Source organism: Trachurus trachurus (genome assembly GCF_905171665.1).
Source record: "Trachurus trachurus genome assembly, chromosome: 1".
NCBI lineage: Eukaryota > Metazoa > Chordata > Actinopteri > Carangiformes > Carangidae > Trachurus > Trachurus trachurus.
Window position 1 is genome coordinate 36027643 of NC_139891.1, and position 23588 is coordinate 36051230.

At 43.8% G+C, this 23588-nt stretch overlaps 1 protein-coding gene across 1 annotated transcript; it reads right to left on the minus strand.

Moving 5' to 3' along the window:
* Positions 1-2639: 2639 nt before the first annotated feature.
* aplf (aprataxin and PNKP like factor) lies at positions 2640-23216 on the minus strand. The gene is made up of 10 exons (XM_083978977.1): positions 23112-23216; positions 22274-22345; positions 18020-18186; positions 13895-14084; positions 13726-13810; positions 8862-8946; positions 8471-8692; positions 7753-7884; positions 4977-5023; positions 2640-2963 (listed from the first exon to the last, which is right to left on the minus strand). Exons 1-10 carry the CDS (start codon positions 23211-23213, stop codon positions 2749-2751), a joined length of 1317 nt encoding a protein of 438 aa, XP_083835103.1. The 5' UTR covers positions 23214-23216; the 3' UTR covers positions 2640-2748.
* Between the last annotated feature and the right edge of the window lie 372 nt (positions 23217-23588).

Here is a 23588-nt window from a genome sequence, read left to right on the forward strand (position 1 = left end):
ACCATTTAGACATCCCACCACTCCAACATCCCACCATTTAGACATCCCACCACTCCGACATCCCACCATTTAGACGTCCCACCATTCCAACATCCCACCATTCTGACATCCCACCACTCCGACATCCCCCACCATTTAGACATCCCACCACTCCAACATCCCACCATTTAGACATCCCACCACTCCAACATCCCACCATTTAGACATCCCACCACTCCGACATCCCACCATTTAGACATCCCACCACTCCAACATCCCACCATTCCGACATCCCACCATTCCGACATCCCACCATTTAGACATACCACCATTTAGACATCCCACCATTTAGACATGCCACCATTCAGACATCCCACCACTCCAACATCCCACCATTTAGACATCCCAACACTCCAACATCCTACCATTTAGACATGACACCATTTAGACGTGCCACCATTCCGACATCCCACCATTTAGACATCCCACCATTCCGACATCCCACCATTTAGACATCCCAACACTCCAACATCCCACCATTTAGACATCCCACCACTCCAACATCCCACCATTTAGACATCCCAACACTCCAACATCCCACCATTTAGACATCCCAACACTCCAACATCCCACCATTTAGACATCCCAACACTCCAACATCCCACCATCCCACCATTTAGACATACCACCATTCCGACATACCGTGATTCCGACATGTAAACGTCCCACCATTCCAACAAGGCTTTAATATAAGGAAATGTGCGTTACTCAACAGGTGACATGCTGATAGAGGAATACCCACATGGTTGTATGTAATTACGCAGCAGAGTGCAGACAGGGACTAGCTGCCTGTCTAGCCTCTATCTGGTCTTTTTACTAAACTTAACCAACTCCTCTCTTCATTGCCTAAGCCCAACCAGTGCAAAATATTTTGGGGAAAGAAATAAGCTATTAAAAGAATTGTCGGAAAGGCAGGATGTTTAAAAAGAGAAAAAAATACCGTCATTCCGACCATAGGAGGCAAAAATTCTCAATATCATGGGACGTTTGATAGAAAATGAAGTGTTGCCATTTAGACAATTAGAGGCCTATGTCGGACTGGTGGGATGTCGGAATGGCGGTGGCCTTGTTATATGTAGATATAAAAGAAGAATTATAAGGCTACGGAAACCAAACAGGTTTTATTTTATAGCAATTATACACTGATACAAATATATTCATGGGTCGTAGATTCAGATTTTAACAATAAACCTTGAGGATTATTACACACTGGACCTTTAAAACGACAACGAGTGAATCAGTTGCATCGACTAAAAATGATAGAAATGGATCCTAAGAACAAGCGGCAGTGGACTAAGGAGAAGATCAGTGCTTCCTGACACTGTGGTCTTCATACAAAATACAAAACAAGTCAGAAGGGGGCTTCCCAGACGGATTCTGGAGCAACTCGATAACGACGGAGTAGCCAGAAATATTTGTGTTTCCCACCTCTGGATTGATCTCTGGATCTTTGGAGGAACCAGACTGGAACCAGTTAAACACAGAACTAGCACCAGGTGGAAACGGGGGTATGAGAGCAGAAAAGGAAGAAGAGGCAACAAGCTCTCCAATAAACTAATGGATCAATTCCACCTGAGGAGCCAGAACCTCTGGAGAACATCTGGACCTGCAGCTCCTCCGCCTCCTTCAGGTACGAGGAGGAAACTGTGACTGTTTTAACTCACAGCTCCAGGACTACAACTCCCAGGGTGCACTGCTCTGCTGTTTCCTCACAGGTTCATTTATCAGGTCTGTGGAAGAAAAACCTTGAAGGACACGAAGCCTGAGTTCAGACCACAGCTTCTTCTTACTCGGTGTTAAAGGAGAATTCCGGTCATTTTTAACGCTCTACAGCTCTAGGTCCCCGAGTGCAATAAGAAAAAAAAAATCAGAGAACAATATGTGCAGCCCGGACCTAGCTCTTGTCCTGCTAGCTACGCTACACTGCAGTGAAGTAATGGAGGCAGAACTTTAAAACCGTGACTTTGGCCTCTATATGATGCTCAAAATATCACTACACATGCTTTGCAACATCCACCAGTTCCTTACCACACAACACTGAGTGTGAATAAACTCTAATATGACAGAGCAGTGTTATTTTATCACGTACTTTAGCTTCCAGGGTAGACCTTACTAGTCGACTGTCAAGTCAAAAACACGAGGAAAACATGGATTTAGGGGGGAAAAAATGATTTTGGATGGGGAAAAATCATGTTTTTCCTCCTAAATCCATGTTTTCCTCATGTTTTTATCTTTGTTGATATGGAAACAGTCCCAAGCTCGTCTGCACATATTTTTCTTGGATTTTTTTCCTATGGGGACCTAGAGCCGTAGAGAGCATTACTTAGAAAATGACCGGAATTCTCCTGTTTGTTTCACTTCTTCATGTTTATAATTGTTGTGTTTTTAACTTCAACACTTTTTACACAGAGAATAAAGAGTTTAAATCTCAGCTTGTGTGAAATTAAACTCTTCGTCCTCAGATCTGTCCTGGACCAGATCAGTAGTAGTAGGAGCTTCTACTGAAGAACAACAGTGGAAAGTGAAAAATTAAGTTTATTGAAACTTACATGAGACAAAACATTAGAGTTTTGTTGTTTCAGACTAACGATGAAGCCCTGAACGCACCACGACAGGTGCAGTAAACAGTGAAGTTACACAGAATTAAAACGAGTGCAGATTTAACTGAACTGAAACTCAGTGAGACGTTTAGAGTCCGGAGAGTCATCTCTACTTCCTCCTCCTCAGGAAGTCCTGCGCTTCCCTCTGCAGCCTCTTCACGTCCTCCGTCCCGCTGTCGTCCGAGTCCGGGGGCGCGTAGTCCTTGTCCTCGTCGTTGTCCCCGTCCTCGCTGTCGTCGTCGATGAAGCTGTCGCCGTCTTCGTCATCGTCATCGTCCTCATCGTCGTCGCGACTCCTCTTGGCGACGGCTCGAGTGGAGCGAGCTGCAACAAAGTTAGAAGTTAGAAACTGACAGGGGTGGATTGGCCATAGGGAGTACCGGGAGTTTTCCCGGTGGGCCGGTCACTAATGGGCCGATAGACGGCCGTTTTTTATTTTATTTTTTATTTATTTAACTTTTTTTTTTTTTTTTTTTTGCCATGACTCGCCTTGCCTATTGTAACTCTCCCGGCCCGGGGAGAGAGACATGCATCAGCTCGGCCCACAGTGCTCAGCTGCAGACACAACAGAGAGGTGACGATTGGCCCAGTGGCTTGTCTCCCTGGCCCAGTGGCCCTATGAGAGGCTACAGAGGCCCAGGAGTCCCACCCACGCATGTTCTAGACCCCCCCCTCGTCCAATCACTTTTAATGATGAGGAGTCACAATGAGAGAGAGAGCGAGAGAGAGAAAACAACAACAACACACTAGCGCACAAAAACGGAAAAGAAAAGTAAAAAAAACGCAAAGGTGGTGCGGAAAAATTGAGGGAAAGGAAAATTAAAAGAAAAGCTCTAGCAGCACAGACTGCTAAAAGTACAACAATTATGCAGATGTTTGCTGCAGGGGCCGCCTGGCCTGGCCAGGGCTAGAAGCACCGATGCTGCAGCTTCAGCAGCAGGTCCTTCACTGAGTCTGAAGGGAGTGAGGCTCCCGTTACCACTGCCCTTACGGTGCAGGAGGAGGCTGAAAAAATAAGTGTTGAGAAGACTCTCCACCATGTGAAGGAGGTAGTGATACCGTGTTAAGCAGGTATGTGCTTTCCAGAATGGTGTGGATAAACATTCATTAAAATACTGTAAATGGTCCAGAACGGTTGCTTAAGACCTATGAACTTAACTTGACATAATAAATAGCAAACTCTGGATGGTGTGGTGATTTACAGCTAAATCTAGTTATCTAAAGTATTGGAAAACAATAACCATATTCATATACTATCCTGATTAATTGATTAGTTGCTTTTATTAAAGTGCTAACATGCACCTTTCTTTGTGCCCACTCCAATTTGGTCATGAAGGACATTGAGCTAACAACTTAACAAATATGTATGCTTTAGCCTACATATTTTTTTCAGTCAGTGTTTATGGTTTATTGTCCTTTCAACAGTTTAACATTATACAGTTAAAATTAATAAAACGCAGATTAACTACTGTTACAGTAAAACAAATGCATACATATTACTCATGATGCAGTACACAAATTACAAGTATTTCCTGTCATGCTTCATTGTCTATAGCTACATTATGTTGAGCTGTACTGTACTGTACATCCTAAAATAAAATTAGTGTTTGTCAATTTTTCAGATCATTGTACTATTGTTTTCCATACTTTAGCCAACTAGCCAAAGTTCTGATTGCATGCAGACTCATGTGCATGTAATCTTGTTCAAACTTAACCTATTCCACACTATTCCTCTACTTTGTTGGATATTGTATATTGTTTAGTATAGTGGTGTTATTGAGAGCTTGTGTGTACATCAACGGTGCTAGTTTGCACAATATCCGCGCGCAGATAGTGGGCCGGTCTGGACCAAAAAGTCCAGGGCCAAATTTTTGTCCCAGTCCACCCCTGGAAACTGAGACACAGAGGTCAAAATCTTTACAAGAATATTTGTCCTTTTTCTTGTTAAAATGTCTCATTTCTAGTCAAAATTTATCTCTTTCCACTTAAAATAAGACTCATCACCTAAAAATGAACTTGTTTTAGATAATTTTCACTTGTTTTAAACAAATATTCACTTGAAAAAAGTAGAAAAATCTGCCAGTGAAAGCAAGTTTTTTGTGCTTGTAATAAGAAAGACAAATTTGCTCCACTATCAGATTTTTCTACTTATTTCAAGTGAAAATCTGCTTGAAAGAAGTAAAAAGTGTCTAAAAACAAGCTACTTTTTATGTGATGTTTCTTATTTTAAGTAGAATGAGATTTGTTTTGACTAGAAATTAAATTTTTACTAGAAATAAGACAAATATTCTTGGTAAGATATCTGAGTTTTTGCAGTGCAGAGGTCAGAGGTCGTACCTGGTCTCTTGGTGTGTTTGAACTCCTTCCTGTGCAGAGGGTTCTTCCTGTGAAAGGACATTAAACTTTATTGACAAGGCAACTCAGAGACGATGGCAGCTACAGATCTTTATTTACAGGTTCTTTTTTCAAATCGCTGACCCGTTGGCCAACACATTAAACACTTTTTCTGAACTGTTACACACATTCATTTTAAAAGGGACATTGTATAGGAATTATTCCCATCTAGCATTGTGGTTGTATATCTAGTTTAGTTTAGTTTAGTTTATTAGTTTAATAAGGGACAATGTGCAATTACATTAATCATTTAAAGGAAAAAATGGAAAGATGGTTGCACCAGATTTAGCTCCCAGCTAATTTCCATCTGTAGTCCCTACACATAACAACAAACTCAAGCAACTTAATCGTATTTTTCATGCTGCATTCACGTGAAATTGGGCAGACGGCCGACGGACGACAGCCGCTGCGCGTAACGGCATAAACATGTAAACAAGTGGTCCGTCAGCACGAGGCAAAACAATCCACCACTTTATTTTTCCATGATCCATTGCATCACACCACAACAGAAGTCGGTTTTCAACTTCTGTTTCACTCCATAGTAGCATTTTAGCAAGCGGCTAACTGGTAGCGTTAGCCACCCGTGTAGGTACCAAATGTGGGGGCTCCGGGCTGCCAAAACCGTTTTGACTGATATGATTTATGTTAAAGCAGAAGTAAGTGGTCCGGTCGTTTTCGCTAATGCTGCGTTCCAGGCAGGCTTTTGAAATCGTAAATTACAGCTTCAAGTCACAACTTACGACTTTGTAGCGTTTCAGGCAACCCACTCGTGTTTTTCCGACCTGTTTTACCTGTGAAAGTCACTATAACGGCCACTCGTAACTTCTGACCCGTGAACTCGTACCAGATCGAACTGGTACGACTTCACAGGTCGGAAAAATACGAGTTTCCTTGAACGCACCATAACAGTCCTCGTCGCTACGTCACCACATTCACGGCGTTCCTTGGCTGCACACACAGCCCTGCATGCCGTTCTCTCTCCTCATTGGATATAAACTGTAGGATACGATAAATGTTTTCTCCTCGGCTCAGAGCAGAGCAGAGTGACTGACAGACCCGTGTTTCAGTCCAAACACTCTATGTAAGTGATTGCTGTCGGAAGATAGAACTATTTAAGACTTATATTAACACAAATATATCACTTACTTCTGCTTTAAGTCTATAAAACGAATTATTGAACAAACATTACTATTTATGTGTGCACGTTTTTGTAATTAGTCATGGTTATCGTATTAGCTTTGCTGCTGCTGACAGCTAACAGCAGCAGCAAACTAACAGCAGGACGTCAGCTGTCAAAACCCTCCCGTTGTCGGACACGACATGAAACTACTCAGCTCAGTCATGTTGTAGCTAACTAGGATATATCCTATCCATATATATATATGGAAAAAATATTTTTGTCATGGGCCGTTTATTGAGTTATTTAACTCATTGAGTGCCAACCACGTAATTTCTCGTTTTTCGTTCCCATGCGTTGAGTGCCAAAAACGAGATTTTTCGTTTTTTGCTTTTTTTTTAAATTATGAAAATAGACACTTTAATACACATTATATGTAAATTTGGGGTCTCTACGACGAGGAGAACTGAAATAGATGACGATCAAAGTCACATGACAGCTCATGATCTGGAAGTTTTCATCATAACTCGGCTTTTGCAAACGAGTTCTGCATGTGGATGCAGCAGCTGCTCTGCTCTCACCCGCGCTGCTGCTCCAGCTGCTCCAGCTGCTCGGAGCTGAACCAGGAAGCTCTCAGCCGACAGTCCGCCCGGTCTTCATCTGGAGCAACACCGTGTCCTCCCCAAAGTCCTCCCGCGGTAAAATCTGATGGTCTCTGGACCAAAGCAGACCGGCATCACCGACCCGTACCACAGAAGGACCGCGACCACCGGCGGGACCGGTCTTCCCGAGCCGCGGTGGCCGACAGACCATCACGCTCCGCGGGGAGAAGCTGTGACACGGCACGGTGCGTCTGTGTTATTGTTGTTTAGTGGCGCCCCCCCCGCCCCCGATGGTGGTTTTGTGAATAGAACAACAACTGTTGTATATATTTATCTTATATGAGCCCTTTGATCCAGAAATGCGAGTGTGAGAAGAGCGACAGACACAAACAGAGCACCTTTCATAAAAGACGCTCTATCTCCTTTTCTAGAAAAAAAGGAGGGATTTTGGTGAAACCCAGCCATGTTTAGCTTGACTTTTCTCAGGAACAGAGGCACGTAGAAACAAACGGTTTGTGGCCATTTGAAGCATAAAGTTGAACCTTTCAATTGAGCTACAGTATGTGTTGGTGGCAATAATATAGAATACACTATGGCTCTACATAAAAAGTCAAAAATGGTCTAAATTGCCGGTACACTTGACTAAAACTTTGGAAAGGAGCGCGGCACTCAATGAGTTAAGACACTGCTAACGGCTAACAGTTAGCCCAGCTAATCTAAAATGTAATGAATGGAGTGTCATGGCGACACCCAGCATCGTTCTCCTGAAAGTGGTGGATACACATGAAAATATGTTGTCATGACGATGTGGTGTTGTTTACCTGACCCACGTTTTACCGGCTTTCTCTGGACTTCTGTGACTAAAATGACATCTGGTTTGTTACCGACGGCCGTCTGCCCGACTGCAGGTGAATGCAGCATCAGTGTAACGCTCCATTCCTCCTCACTGCGTTACCGCGGTGACTTTTCCCATCATGTCATGATGTCATAGCTGCCTGACCTGTAGCAGTCGGTGCCGTAGGGACACTCAGGAAGCTCCTCGCCCTCCTCTCCCTCCTCGCCCCCCTCCTCTTCTTCCTGGTAGTCGCCGTCTCCAGGGTGACTGCACTCCTGGAAGTGGAGCGGGTTCTTCCTGAAACACAAACAGGAAGTGGCGACTGGTTTTATTCTGAAGGGTCGAAACACAACTTTTCCCCGCATAGATATTACATATGGAATAATAAAGACATCATACACAGAAACAAATCCTTCTGGTTTATTCACAATATACTTCTGGTCCATCAGTTATTTAACTCCAATGATTCACTACTTACATATCAAGAATTTACTTTAAAATATAATATCCTTATTCCTATTAGCTGCAAACAGGCATAAAATATTGACTGATTTAATTTTTTTCGGGACAATTTCGCATGTCGGGGCTTCAATACAAGACGGACATTACATACGAGCAGCATGGAGGTATTTGGATGTTTTTTGGTGTGTCTTTTTATTACGAAGACAGTTGGTATCCATTTGCAACCGTCATATGGACATGCACTGCTACGCCGAGACCCCCTGTAACTCAGAGAAGCCACGGAGGACTCTGAAACTTCTCCCAGCCCTTAGTCAACATGAGGGGGAGGAGATAATGAGTGAAATTAGAATTTTGGGTGAACTATCCCTTTAAGAATGAAGTCAAACAGTATATTAAAATTATTAAAACCAGGTGACCTCACCTGTAGCAGTCCTTCCCATACGGACACGGCGGCCTCCCTCGGGGTTTGGACGCAGCGCCGGCGTCCGACGTCTGACCTTTGACCCTGACCTCCTCCTCCTCCTCCTCCATCTCCATGGTGACGTTGTCCGACTCCTCGCTGACCTCTGACCTCACCGGCGCCGGCGGCTGCAGTCGACCTCTACGAGCCTGAAGGGACGAGGACGAGGACGCAGCGTTAGAACTCAGCTGTGACGTCATCGTCAACTCAGCTGCTGATTGGTCACAGAAAACAAACAAACAAACAAACAAACACGGGTCACTCAGCTGTTTTAGGTGCAGCCTCCTCCTCTTTCTCCTCCTCCTCTTCCTCGTCTTCTTCGTCACTTCTCCTCCTCCTCCTCTTCCTCGGCCTCTTCTCCTGGCTAAGCCCCGCCCCCTCCGCTGCGGTGGGCGTGGCCGCTGCAGCCGCTGCAGGTGTTTTAGTCTTCTTCACAGCTGGAACAGATGTTTGGCTTCGTTTAGAATAGAACAGAATATACTTTATTAATCCCTTGTGGGAAATTCTTTCGTCACAGCGCTCCAGTGTACAAGGGTGAAGAATATTATAGCAGAATAATACAATAAAAAAAATACAACAACGTAAGATAAATTACAAATTAAATATTACAAAATTTACAAAAAACCTCCTCCTCCTCATGTCCTAGAGTTCTCAATGGGTCAGACCTCCTGCTTCCTGTTTTACCTCATAAACTCATTTCTTGCAGGTGGTAAATTATAGTTTATGTTGTTTGTTGAATCCTCGCTGCTGGTGAGGAGTCGGTGCGTTCACACCGACCGGATGTGAAGTGAATGTTCACCTCACTTCACTCACATGAGTTTGAACACGGGAATTTTTAGCCGTGTTTCCACTAGAGATGCACCGATCCGGATCGGATATCGGATGAATGAGGCCGATCCAGTCATTTCTTTTTTATTAATATCATACACAGCAATACAGCTACAGTGATCTAGTGTTATTTATTTCTTTTTGCTGCTAATGTGCACTTTGTTATTTGTTTATAAATAATATTAGGTACATTTATATCTGTGTTAATTTGTTACCTTTTTTTTAACAAGGCTAAATGTTTATGTCAAGCCTGATGCCTTCACTCACATGGCAACGTATAGCCTACGGTTCATTCATTCAACAGTAGTATCGGATAGGGGTTGCACAGACTAGTCGACTTTACTGCTCCACAATGACGTTTTGAGCATGACGTCGACTAGTCGCTGATCATGTAACAGGCTACAAGAGTAGCGGCTTGAAACAACAGCTGAGTGCGCTGAATGATACAAATACGAGTGCCGTCAAGCTGGATGGAACGAGCGCGTCTACCAGACAGGAAGTCGGGCACAGAAAAGGCGAGAGAATCCGGTCGATTTTCAAAATAAAATAAATTATGATTAAGTTTGCTTGTCCGCCTAGATATTTGTCAGTTGCGTCTGCACACAAGACACACATCCATACACACAGCGCTAGAGACAGACCTGTAGCCTACAGACGGGTCGATGTTTGACCGGCGCGGAGAGAGAGAGCAGGAGAAGCTGCTGCCTGACACCAGCCAAGCGCCTGTGAGGCTGCGCTGCCGCGGCCAGTGTGTCGGGCTGTCGGCAATTAAAAAAAAAAAAAACTCCGCTCATATCGAAAGCTTTACGTCGTGCACAACGACAACCAACAACAGCAACAACCAACCAGAAAAAAAATGTGAGTGAAACTGTGAGTGAGCAGGACTGTGACGGTGACGAGGCCTGTGTGTCGTTTTCCTCCCTAACGGACAGTAGCTACAGTATTTTCTTTTGCACTTGTATAGGAGTGCATGTTACAGAAAAACAAACTGATTTACAGCTTGTTGTTTATAGGCTAAAGCTGCTGTTCTGTGGACTAATTTCTGTGCATGAGCGTCTGTCAGTGAATAATCTACAGATTGTTGCAAAGCATTTCCCTCCTCCTGTAATTTATGATGGGAAAAATATGAATGACGTCATCAGCGACTAGTCGACGTCGACTCGACTTTCATAACATTAGAGTCGACTTTTAAAAATCTGAAGTCGTGCAACCCCTAGTATCGGATCGGTATCGGGGATCGGCCGATACGCTCAGCCCAGGTATCGGTATCGGATTGGATCGGAAAAACTGGATCGGTGCATCTCTAGTTTCCACTGCAGGAGTTCCTGGTAAAAGGATTAGAGGAGGTAGGAACTTCTACAGGAACAGTCCTCTCTCTCGGTGGCCGTGTCTCCACTGCAGACAGGACCCACCGGGCTCTTATGGCCACGTGCAACAGTTTTGATTATCACGAGGTCATTGTGCAGTGTTTTTTTTTTTACTGCTCTTGTTGTTGTGTTTTTTTTCTGACAGCATAGACGCTTTCTAAATAAAAAGAAGATGGGATTGTCGTCTCAATCGTCACGTAATCCCGCGATCGCGTATTTATCACACTTTCTTTTTTTTACCAGGCCTACTGCTGCTCTCGTCTTTTACTGACTTATTCTCTCTTTTTTCCGGCCGTCTCAAATCAATAACTCTCTTAATTAATGAGTTATGATGATGATTAATGATTGATTTAAATCAGTATTGATGGATCTAGTGAGTCACTGTCGTCAGGGAAACGTTTTGCAGGTTCTTTCTCTGAGAGAAACACATCATGATTTAGTTTCTGAACGATGACCGACGATCAGTTATCGATTATAAACCGTGAACTGATGAGATTAAAGCTCATCTTCAGTCCCTCATCTTCACACTGCAACATCTGGAGCTGCTCAACGACCCTCAGCTAAACATCTGGCTCAGTGTGTGTGTGTGTGTGTGTGTGTGTGTGTCTGTGTGTGAGTCTGGCAGCGACACAGGAAACAGACTTGACTAAACACACTACTGCTGCTGCAGAAGCTCCAGGTCCAGAGACACACACATATCGCAGAGTGTGTGTGTGTGTGTGTGTGTGTGTTAAACGGTGTGTGTTCACATGTCACATGTTCATACACGTGTCAACAGACGTGTGAGTGTGAAGCAGTAAAATTCACTCCAGAGGTCGGAGGTCAGCTGGGTTTAGAGTGTGTGTGTGACACAGAGGTGAGGTTCAGGTTCACTGACTGCAGCCTCTGTTCCACCTCAGACTCAACGGCCCAGTTGTAGTCCGACCCCTCATGGACTAGAGTTTAGGCCCGGCCTTTGATCAAGCATTTGTGTGTTGATTTTTTTCATGACTTTATTAGCCCAATCAGGTGGACAGAAAGCTATGCCATAATCAGCAATATTTCATTTAACCATTTATTTTTCAAAAAGTAAACCTTCATGTAATGAAAGTGTGCCATGTTGCACAAAGTTAAACAAAAATAAAATAAAGCATCACGTAGGGGTGGGCGATATGGCGATATTAGATCGTGAAGGATTAGAGTGTGTAGACGATCTGCCAAAGTGCAGAGATCGTAGGATCGTCTGGGTCACATTCTATAAATTGCAGTTCTATGCTGCAAAGCGCAAACAAAGGACATTTACAAAGTTTGCTAAAAGAGATGACAACAGTTACTTTAGTTTGTATTTTTATTTGACCCTTTTCAATCAGCTATTTAGTGTTTTGATACTTAAAATCCTGTTAAAATGACTGTGTTGAATAAAACAAACAGTAATGTCTTCATTGATATTTTACTTTCATGTTTATTGAAAGCCTTTTATGTTCCAAGAGTCCACTTTATCAGAGTGTTGTTGTTTACCTTTTACTATGTTTACGTTGTTTGCACATGTTGGCAAAACTGCAACTATTTAGATTAAAATCTGTTCAGAAAGGTTCTTTGGCCTAAATTGTCTGTTTTTCTTTTTTCAATTTAAGATCGTGATAAAATCGAAATCGTGACTTCATTTAAAAAAAATCATGATATGATATTTTTGCCATATCGCCCACCCCTAGCATCACGTCTCACACACTGACTGCATGCATCACCTCGTGCAGCAGCAGCTGAGCAGCATGGAGTTCGAGAATATAAAGAAAAAAATAAAGTCAGGAGAATTAAAGTAGAAGTAAGTGATATGTTTGTGTTAATATAAGTCTTAAATAGTTGTATCTTCTGACAGCAATCACTTACATAGAGTGTTTGGACTGAAACACGGGTCTGTCAGTCACTCTGCTCTGCTGTAAGCCGAGGAGAAAACTTCCCTTGTATCCTACAACCTTTATCCAATGAGGAGAGAGAACGGCATAAAGGGGCAGTCCTCTCTGTGTGTGCAGCCAAGGGATGCGCGTGAATGTGGTGACGTAGGGACGAGGGCGGGGACTGCTAACTCCATCGGCTGACAAGAAGTTAGACAAAACCACTGGATCGCTTACTTCTGCTTTAAGTTTGAGCAGCTTTGATGGAAAGTGGGAGGTGTGGATGGAGCAGCAGCTGCTGGCAGAGATGAGCTGCACGACTGAGGACCATGGACAGCGCAGCCGCCGAATTTAAACAGCCCACGAATTTAAAAAAAAACATGTTGGGTTTAAATCAGGCTCGGGCTCATAATTACAGTTAATGTGTCGGGCCAGGCTCGGACACAACATGCACGGGCTCGGTATCGGGTCGGGCTTGATTTTTTGGGCCCAATCTAAGCTCTATCATGGACTCACTGACTCAGAGGTGCATTCAGGTTCAGTCTGTGACTGTGTGAAGGTTGTTCCATGGTCAGATCAGTGAATGAGCTGGAAGTGAGAGTGACAGAGTGACAGAGTGACAGAGTGACAGAGTGACAGAGTGACAGAGTGAGTCCTGACAGACAGCGATGCGAGGAAAAGTGATTAGAGTGCGTTTACTCTTCAATCAGCCTGTCCTGACGCCGCGAGGACATCGCTCCGTCCAGGGATGTCGCTCACGGCGTCAGGACAACCCTGAAACCCTGAAAAAACTCGCTCGCTCTGTCTCTATCTGGACAACATTTCGCGGCCGTGTCCCGCCCCTAAACGCTTCTTATTGGTTGATAAGTTCACGCTGCTTCCTGTTGACAAGCTAGTTATCAGAGAGAGGAGAATATGAGAGGAATGAAATTAAAAAAACAAAACAGCACCCAGGGAATGTCAGGAATCTCAGAATAGCGGCAGAAGTTTGTTTACGTCCCTGGATAATTAGATTGGTTTGGATTCTGAACCAATAGAAAATACTTGTGACAAAATCGTCGTCCCGCTGCATCAGGAGCTCTAGCGCGAGATTTCAGAACCAGAACCAGAACAGGAACCAGGTTCAGGACCGGATCACGGGGGTCGGTACCTTTGGGGCTGGAGGCCGCTGCCGTCGCCGTCGTCATCCACGCTGGTAAAACTCTCTTCTTGGTGACGGGCGAAGCGTCGTTGCCCTGACAACAGAGAACAAAGCTTTCTGATTGGCTGCTCAGGTCAACGACTCATTAACATATTAAACCTGCTTCATTCACTCAGACCTGAGTTTCTCTTCTGTCCTGCTCCTCCTCCTTATTGGACGGAGCCGATGATGTCACAGCCTCTCTGGGGTCTTCTCTCACCGGATTGGCCGGTTCCACATGTGACTCCGGAGAAGCAGGAAGTTCCTGCTTTTCTTCTTCTTCTGCTTCTTCTTCTTTTTCTTCTTCTTCTCCTAGTGGCTGACTGTTTCTGCAGGAATAAGTGACATTTGACAAAAGGAGAAACATTAAAACCAGAATTTAAACATTTAAAGTCCAGGTTCAGAGGGATGTGCGGAGTTCCTGCAGCAGCCAATCAGAGACGAGCTGGAGGAGGAAGAAGAACCAGTTTGAACTAGATCCGTCAGGACGAACTTCACTATTCAAACAGAAACAAATTATTTAAAAAATTGGAAACCGAGTATTTTTCTTTGCCGCCCGCGTCTTTGCGGCAAATACTGCTGAGTTGGTAGAACTTAAGTGTGTTGTAAATGTAACATAACAGATTCTTTTAATCTGTAATTGGTTGCTGTTGTAGCACTTTGAGATTTTTTGTTAAATATAAAGTGCATTACAAATAAAATGTATTATTATTTTTATTATTATTTGGTTGGAATCTCCGCAATGCAACGTGGACGTGGGACATAATAATAAGCTGGTATAGGTGAATATAAATATAATGAGCTAAAAAAAACTAAAACTCATTAAGAATTTGAATATACAGTAATTTGAAGATTTAACATTTGATGTATTTGGGGTTTCTGCAGGTTTCACCAACTCAAATTTAAGGCTTTTTAAGACCATTATGGATGAAATTTAAGACCTATCATGACAAATAAAAAACATACAAAAGAAATGCAGAGTCACAAACTTACTTGCAAAGTAAATTGGCTGCAATATATAAGTTTGTAGTTGAAAATACATTCAATAAAGCACAATGAAGTGTCACAAGAGCATTTTATTGAGCATTTGAGGTAAGAAACTTCTGTCTTAAAGGGATAGTTCACCCTAGAATGATATTTCGCTCATTATCTACTCACCCTTATGTTGACTAAGGGCTGGAAGAATTTTCACGTCCGTCGTGATTCGCAGTAACCGCACTGACGCTGGCGCAAATCACGCGAGATTTGGGCGGACCAGGAAGAGGAGCTTCGAGAAGCTTCCGCTACAAACAAGCTTAAAATATAGACTTATTTAATTTTTTTCGGGACAATTACGCAATTTGGGGCTTCAGCACAAGACGGACATTACATACGAGCATCATGGAGGTATTTGGATGTTTTTTTGTGTGTGTTTTTTTACGAAGAGCTCTGGTGTCCCTTTGCAACCGTTGCATTGAAATGCACTGCTACGCCGAGACCCCCTGTAACTCAGAGAAGGGACGGTGGACTCTGATAATTCTTCCAGCCCTTAGTCAACATGAGGGTGAGTAGATAATGAGCGAAATATCATTCTAGGGTGAACTATCCCTTTAAATTATTTAAGACTTGAACACAATACTTAAACAAATTTAAGGCTAAGAAGTTTGGTTTTCAGATTTTAGACCTTTTTAGGCTTTTACAGACCCCACAGAAACCCTGTGCGTTAGAAATCTGAGTCTAATTTGGAGGAAGAGACTGACAGCCCATAGTATGAATGTTACATGAGCAGTGGGACGGTTTGCTGAGTGTCGCTGTGATCTGCACTTCAAACGGCGGCGGCTCGGGACAATGGAGGAGACGGTCGGTGACTCAGAGATAAAAGATGCTCCGATAATAAACCGACATCTGGGCCTGATGTTGGCGTTACACCCGGTCACCTAACAGCAGCAGCAGCTCCCACTCCGTCCTGACTGAGACACACGGATAAAAGACTGAGCTTCATTAACGAGTGGAGAGCAGCTTCATTATCCACAGACCTGCAGCAGCGTTAATCAGACTCAGACTCAGACTCAGACTCCTACTCCTTACTCCGGCTTCTGATCCGCTGACGTGACGACAAGTTGTCGAGATGGAGGAGATGTGTGTTTACCAGGGTTAGGGATGTCGCGATGACTTGTTTTCACAATTAATCGCTGTATTAAAACCCTCCTGTCCTCCTGGGTCAAGGAAGGAAGGAAGGAAGGAAGGAAGGGAGGAAGGAAGGAAGGACAAAGGGAAAGATGGGAGGAAAGAAGGAAGGAGGGAGGGAACAGATTGGGTCAATTGGGTCAAAAAGGAAGGAAGGAAGGACAAAGGGACGGAAGGAAGGAAGGCAGAGAGGGAAAAAGGATTGTGGAAAGAAGGAAGGAAAGAGGAGGGAGGGAATAATAGAGGAAGAAGAAGGATGGAAGTAGGGAAAGAAGGGAGAAAAGAAGGAAGGGAAAAGGGGAGGAAAGAAAGATGGAGGGATAGGGAACAGATCAGGTCAGTTGGATTAAAAGAAGGAAGGAAGGAAGGAAGGAAGGAAGGAAGGAAGGAAGGAAGGAAGGAAGGAAGGAAGGAAGGAAGGAAGGAAGGAAGGAAGGAAGGAAGGAAGGAAGGAAGGAAGGAAGGACAAAGGGAAAGATGGGAGGAAAGAAGGAAGGGAAAAAGGAAGGGAAAAAGGAAGGGAAAAAGGAAGGAAAGATAGAAGGAGGGAGGGAACAGATTGAGTCAATTGGGTCAAAAAGGAAGGAAGGAAGGAAGGACGAAGGAAGGAAGGAAGGAAGGAAGGAAGGAAGGAAGGAAGGAAGGAAGGAAGGAAGGAAGGAAGGAAGGAAGGAAGGCAGAGAGGGAAAAAGATTGTGGAAAGAAGGAAGGGAAAAGGAAGGAAAGAGAGAGAGGAGGGAGGGAATACATTTGTTCAAGGAAGGAAGAATAAGGAAGGAAGTAGGGAAAGAAGGGAGAAAAGAAGGAAGGGAAAGGGGAAGTAAAGAAAGATGGAGGGATAGGGAACAGATCAGGTCAGTTGAATCAAAACAGGAAGGAAGGAAGGAAGGAAGGAAGGAAGGAAGGAAGGAAGGAAGGAAGGAAGGAAGGAAGGAAGGAAGGAAGGAAGGACTGTGGAAAGAAGGAAGGAAGGAAAGAGGGAAGGAAAGATAGAAGGAGGGAGGGAACAGATTGGGTCAATGGGCTTCGTGCACTTTAAGCCAGCTCATTTATTTCCTGTCTTACATTATTGGACCAACTGGATTAATCCAGTTGGTCCAATAATGTAAGACAGGAAATAAATGAGCTGGCTTATTTCAGGAAGTATTGGAGCTGTGCATAAAGCCCATTGGGTCAAAAAGGAAGGAAGGACGAAGGAAGGAAGGAAGGAAGGAAAGCAGAGAGGGAAAAAGGATTGTGGAAAGAAGGAAGGAAAGATAGAAGGAGGGAGGGAACAGATAGCCTGGGTTTGGTATAAAAAGTCATGTCATTCTTTGTAATGTTGGGATTTGTCTCAACCCTACAACGCTGGTTACGGTGCCGTGTTGAAATAAAGAGATCCCCATCTGATGCCTCATGTGTCTCGACCATCTGATTCCTCTGTTGTTTCACCACTTTCTGCCACAACATTCCCATATATTCCCGTTAATTCCCATGGAAAGTTTCCAACTTCCTGGAATTTTGCGATCCTAATGCATAATAATTGTGATAATCGTAACACCGTGATTATTTCTCTGACTATAATCATACCAAGAACATCAACCTATAATGGTTAGGGGTGGGTATTGCCAAGGAGCTCACGATACGATACGCATCACGATACTTGAGTCACGATACGATACGATATTGCGATATCCAAATTTTGCGATATATTGCGATATTCTATGATATTCTACATAGTTCACTGAAAAATGTAAACGGCATTATGCATCTTAAAATCCGAATTGTATGTACATCAGATGATAGTGATAATTTATGGGACAAAACAATGTAATTCAAATGATCCATGCCATTTTATACAAGTGCAAGTTACAACAACATACTGTACAACACACTGTTTGAGGTAGCAGTACAGTGACACCTCACGGAGCAGAGGTGCGGAAGTCGTACTGGATTTACGTCTGAAACATGATTTATTATTTGAAGAAAAATTTTGAAAAAAAAAAAATCGATATTTAAATATTGAATATCGATATCGTATCGTATCGCGATATAAAGTATCGCGATATATTGCCATATCGATATTTTTGCCCACTCCTAATAATGGTGACGTCCCTACCTGGGCGTGCGCTCCTCTCCGCCCTCGGCCGCCACCCGGTAGAGCAGCTGTCCCGGCAGCAGGGAGAACAAGTCCCCGTGGTGGAGCGGGAACCACGAGTCCTTCTGCAGCGGTCGGGGGTTTTCATCGTCAGGGGCCGACAGGAGGAAACACGGGTTCAGGTGAGTCTGAAGGTCCAGAGGAAACACACCGGTTCAGTCAGCAAACATCGTCTCCACTCACGGACCTAACTAACTACGTGGGTTATTTCTAGGGCTGTGCCAAAAAAATCAATTCACATAAGAATCGCAATTCTCATTTAAACCAACACTAAGGAACTTTTCAACCTTCATAAAATATTTTCATAACTTTTGTGATGATACATCGACTTACAACAAGTTGAATGACACCTCTGTCATGGTCTGACGGGGTCTGTATCTCTTTCTCTGGCACTAAGCAGCTTTGAGGAGCATGGTAGGAACCCTGCTCTCACGCTAGTGTTCATGGGAAATGGAGTCTTCCTTCACTTTCACTTTTGCGAGTCACAACAAGGAGGGAACAGGCAAAACAGCACTTTAGCAATGGATTATGTTTGTGTTTTCACTTTGAAATGATCCACTGGAAACAGAAACTTAGTTTTGATGTCTTTTGTTAATTTTAATGCAGGATATTTACAGGGCTTCACGCTAGTGTTCATGGGAAATGGAGTCTTCCTTCAGGCAAAACACTACCGCTTTGGTCCACAGGCGCCGCCAAACTCAACCAAAACTGAAAGTTCTTTAGTACTGCTTTAATACGATTCAGAATCAATATAAAATGTCCCAAAATTAAAAAAAATAAAATAATGAAACAAATCTGCTGTCGGCCTCCATTTCCTCAGAATTTAAAAGGCAGCATGTTTAACTGCACTATTTATTTTAATAAAGAGGTACTTTTAATTTATTTACTTAAAGGGATAATTCAACATTTTGGCAAATTGGGCCATTGCCATAATCCCTATAGTCATAGCAGCAGTAGGTTCTTTACCTTTAATAGATTGGCACCAAACTGAGTGAAGAGATGTGGGATTAATCAGTTTGTCCAATAATGTAAGACAGGAAATAAAGGAGCTTGCTTGTTTAAGTTCAGGAAGTAGTGGAGCTGTGCATAGAGCCCATTGGCCAAATAAAACAGAATTTAGCGTACTTTCCGGACTATAGAGCCACCTGAGTATAAGCTTCACCAGCTAAAGTTTAAAAGAAAATACATATGTGGCAAGGTGAAGAGGGCCCGGGCGGGGATTGAACCCACACCCGGGTAAGAGTCATGCGCGCTTGCCAGTCACCCAAAGGGACATCCCCTTGGCCAAGTAGCCAGGGCACATGATCAATTGGAGGCATAGTGACAGGACCACCACTGTCACACATATATAGGCCGCACTTGAATATAAGCCGCAGGTTTTCATGTTGTAACATGAGATATTTACACAGAAAGACAGTAGGGAATTGTGCAAGTCCGCTCGCTTTCCGACACATCTCGGTGCTGCTCGGGTACGAAACTCATATTTACAATAATAGCTCTGGGTCAGTCGGCTCCCAGTACAATTTCCACGAGTCTATTTCCGTTCGGGTCCGTCAAATTGGGCCCGTGAAGACCTCTAGACCAGGTAGGAGTCTCTCCTCTGGGCTGGTCGGCTCAGAACCACCGACCCTGCTTCTACAAGACCATTGTCTCAAGCTTTGACCTGGATAACGATTATTGAAGGAGCTGGTTGCTGCTCAGTCGGCTGAAACGTGATGTAGACGCTAAGTGATGAGGTCACCGTGGGTCAGGGACACAACATCTGGGCAGAATACATCTTCAGACCGAATCTATAGAGTCACAGCAGCGCCATAACAATATATACATCTGTAAGAGGAATAAGAACAACTAGAGAATGCATTTCCTCAAGGAAATACGGGTGAATGCTGAAAGCTGGAAGCTGAATTAGCTGAATAAATGGTTGAAACAACGCTGAGTTAAGTGAAGAAACTGCTGAAGAAATCTTGAAGAGATAAAACGATATGAAGAGTATGAAATGGTTGGAAATTACTAGAATTGTTGAAGATCAGTATGAAGAAATTAAAAGGTTAAAGTGCACTCAGATTTATTTAAAACAGTTTGAAAACATTTTTGAACCATTACTAATATAGATGAAACAATATCTGAAGTGTAAAAGTAGAATAATATAGAAGTAGTTACAATCCGTTAAAGGGATAGTAGCATTTTTTTTTTAAAGTGGGGTTGTATTATCTCCAAATAGCCCCTAAGTACTTTAATTGCAGTAGAAGACTCTCTGCACTCCTCCCGTTAGCAACGCCAGCCCATAATAGCCCTGCCCAGAGATTTACAACATACAGTGTTGTGAACAGACCCAAAGAAACAGCCTATTTTCACGGCCTAAAAGAGGTTTTACCTGAAAAAAAATACACAGTTCCATTGTTCACTATAATATAATACGCAGTTTTTATTTGGACCTAACCAACTGCTGTGTTCACATACAGTGTTCACAACACTGTATGTTGTAAATCTCTGGGCAGGGCTATTATGGGCTGGCGTTGCTAACGGGAGGAGTGCAGAGAGTCTTCTACTGCAATTAAAGTACTTAGGGGCTATTTGTAGATCATACAACCCCACTTTAAAAAAATGCTACTATCCCTTTAAAGGGCAGAATAACTATGAAACAATGAAAGAACGCTTTTATTTACTTCTTTTCCTTGTACCCTACTGGTTTTGTTTGTCGGCTTTTGCAGACTTGTGCCTCTACTTTATAAAAAACAACTCCCTTCACAGCTGGATTCATGCGTCCTGGACCAGACCCCCCCCCCCCCGCCGACCCCCCAAGACATTTAACTGACGACTTCTCAAACTGCAAAAAGGCTAAATCAATGTAGAGGGCAGAGGTCACTGCTGATTGGTTCTGTGCGACTTCCTGTGTTCGTAGTGCAGGTTTTTATTTATTAATTAATTCGTTTATTCGTTTATTTGGTGTACGATATCGACGGATTCACGACGTTAAAATAAACGACGCTGTGTGTGAAGCGGTGATCGACTCTCTGGAACGAGAGGCGGAGTCGTTAGAGTCAACGATGATAAACGGAGGAGTGTTATTATGGGCTGTGACCCCGGTCCGACCCCGGCCCTCAGGACTAATTATAAAGATCTGGGGCTCTGATGGATTCACTGCCGGCCAATCAGGGATCAATGACTCTGATCGGGAGCAGGTTGCTGCTGGTGATGGACGGGTTTTAAAGTCTCAGACTGTGACCCAACATCGACGATTACAACCCCTATATTTATTGTACTTTATTCCCTTTGTCTCTACTTATCACTGATTACTCTGTTTTCTATTGTTTCATTCTTCTTTTCAGTGTTTATTTGTTTGCTTTTGAAATCTAAATTGAGTTTAAACATGTGCTACATAAAAAAAATAAAAAAAAAACAAAGCAAAAAGATCCTATCCTTAAAGGGATAGTTCAACATTTTGTCAAACTGGCCCATTGCCATAATCCCTATAGTCATAGCAGTAGGTTCGTTACCTTTAATTGTCGGTGCAAGCTATTTTTTAGAACGGCGGAGCAGAGCCGTGAGCTGCTCAGAGCTATGCTACGGAGGCTCATTATGGGATTTCTTGGTTTCCCTCATCAAACTCATCAAATACACAATCCAACAACTCCACAACGCTCTGGTGGACAAGTTGTGACCTGCACATTCACCACGCTATGAGATAATAACACAACGTTACCAGACAGAGTTGTTTTAGAGGGAAATACAGAGACTGTTGATGAAAAACTGTCCCTGAAGGCAACGCTCATCAGTGGTTTTGCATGAATTTCCCTCTAAAACAACTCTGTCTGGTAACGTTGTGTTATTATCTCATAGCGTGGTGAATGTGCAGGTCACAACTTGTCCACCAGAGCGTTGTGGAGTTGTTGGATTGTGTATTTGATGAGTTTGATGAGGGAAACCAAGAAATCCCATGAGCCTCCGTAGCGTAGCTCTGAGCAGCTCACGGCTCTGCTCCGCCGTTCTAAAAACAGCTTGCACCGACAATTAAAGGTAACAAACCTACTGCTATGACTATAGGGATTATGGCAATGGGCCAATTTGACAAAATGTGGAACTATCCCTTTAACATGAACTCAGCTAAATAAAGAGTAAACAGGAAGTTATGAATCAGATGTTTAATAATCTCAGCGTCCAGCAGCAGCGAGGACGTTCGTGTCTCCATGACGACGGGGACGGGGACAGACTCACCGGTTTGAGGCGCAGCTTTCCGTCCAGGTTCTCCAGCAGCCCGTGGTGTCGGGACACTCGCTTATCGCTGATCTGAGACCAGGGAGCAGACACACGGGGTCAGAGGTCTTATAACATCTTATTGATCATGAACTGATGATCAGACGTTTCACTGAGCTGAACTGAACTCTGCAGCGTGTTGTCAGGGAGACGGCGCCCTCTAGTGGCACACACACACACACACACACACACACACACACACACTTCACTAATGCTTAACAATGTGTAGTTATTATAAGGTCTATTATTAATAACAATAAATGAGAGGTATTGGTGGTATAAAGAGGTAGTCTCCTCCTCCTCTTCTTTCTCTTCTTCCTCTCCCTCTTAATCTTCTCCTCCCTCCTCTTCTCTTCCTTTCTCTACCTCCTCCTCCTCTTCTCCTCCACCAATTCTTCCTCTCCTCTTCATCCTTCCCATTGCTTTCCCTTCCTCTCTTCCTCCTCCTTCTCTACCTTTTCCTCCTTCTTCCACCTCTTCCTCCTACTCTACCTTTTCCTCCTTTTCCCTTCTCCTCCTCTTCCTTCCTCCCCCTCTACCCTTTCCCTTCCTCTTTTCCTCCTCCTCTTCCTTTTCCCTCCTTCTCCTCCTCCACTAGCTTTTCCTTCTTCTTCCACCTCTTCCTCCTCATCATCAACCTGTTCATCCTTTTCCCTTCTTCCACCTCCTCCTCCTTCTCCTCTACATTTCCCCCCTCCTCTTCTTCTTCTAAAACTTTTATTTTAGCAGATGAATACACACACACACACACACACACACACACACACAGTATATAGTATATTATTATAGACCGACTCACCCCCAGCAGCGGACCCCGGCCCAGCACCGTCTCCCCCGGCGGCAGCAGCACCGGAGCTCCGCCGCTCTGCACCGGGACCAGGCTGAAGCCGCGGCCGGACATGGAGCTCGGTGCCGCGGGTTCAGGAGGCAGCTTGGCCCGGTCCACGGACCTCGGGCTGGAGGAAACACACCGAGTTGGCGGGAGAGTGATTTAAAGACCGGATCTCTACGTCACGACGCTGCGGTGACCTCACAGCTGTCTTGGCGGGAAACCGGACTGATATTTAATATTTACTAGGTCAAAAAAAATCAAAGAGACAAATTTAACCTCAACAACAACAACAACTTCCATGCAGCGAGCGACACCTTTCAAAACTTCCGGGAAGCTGCTGCGCATGCGCAGTAGAGCAGCCACGTGACGACACACCCCGTTGATTTTTAAATATTCTGATTTATCGACGTCATGTTTCAGGTTTCTGTCCATAAATAAACATTA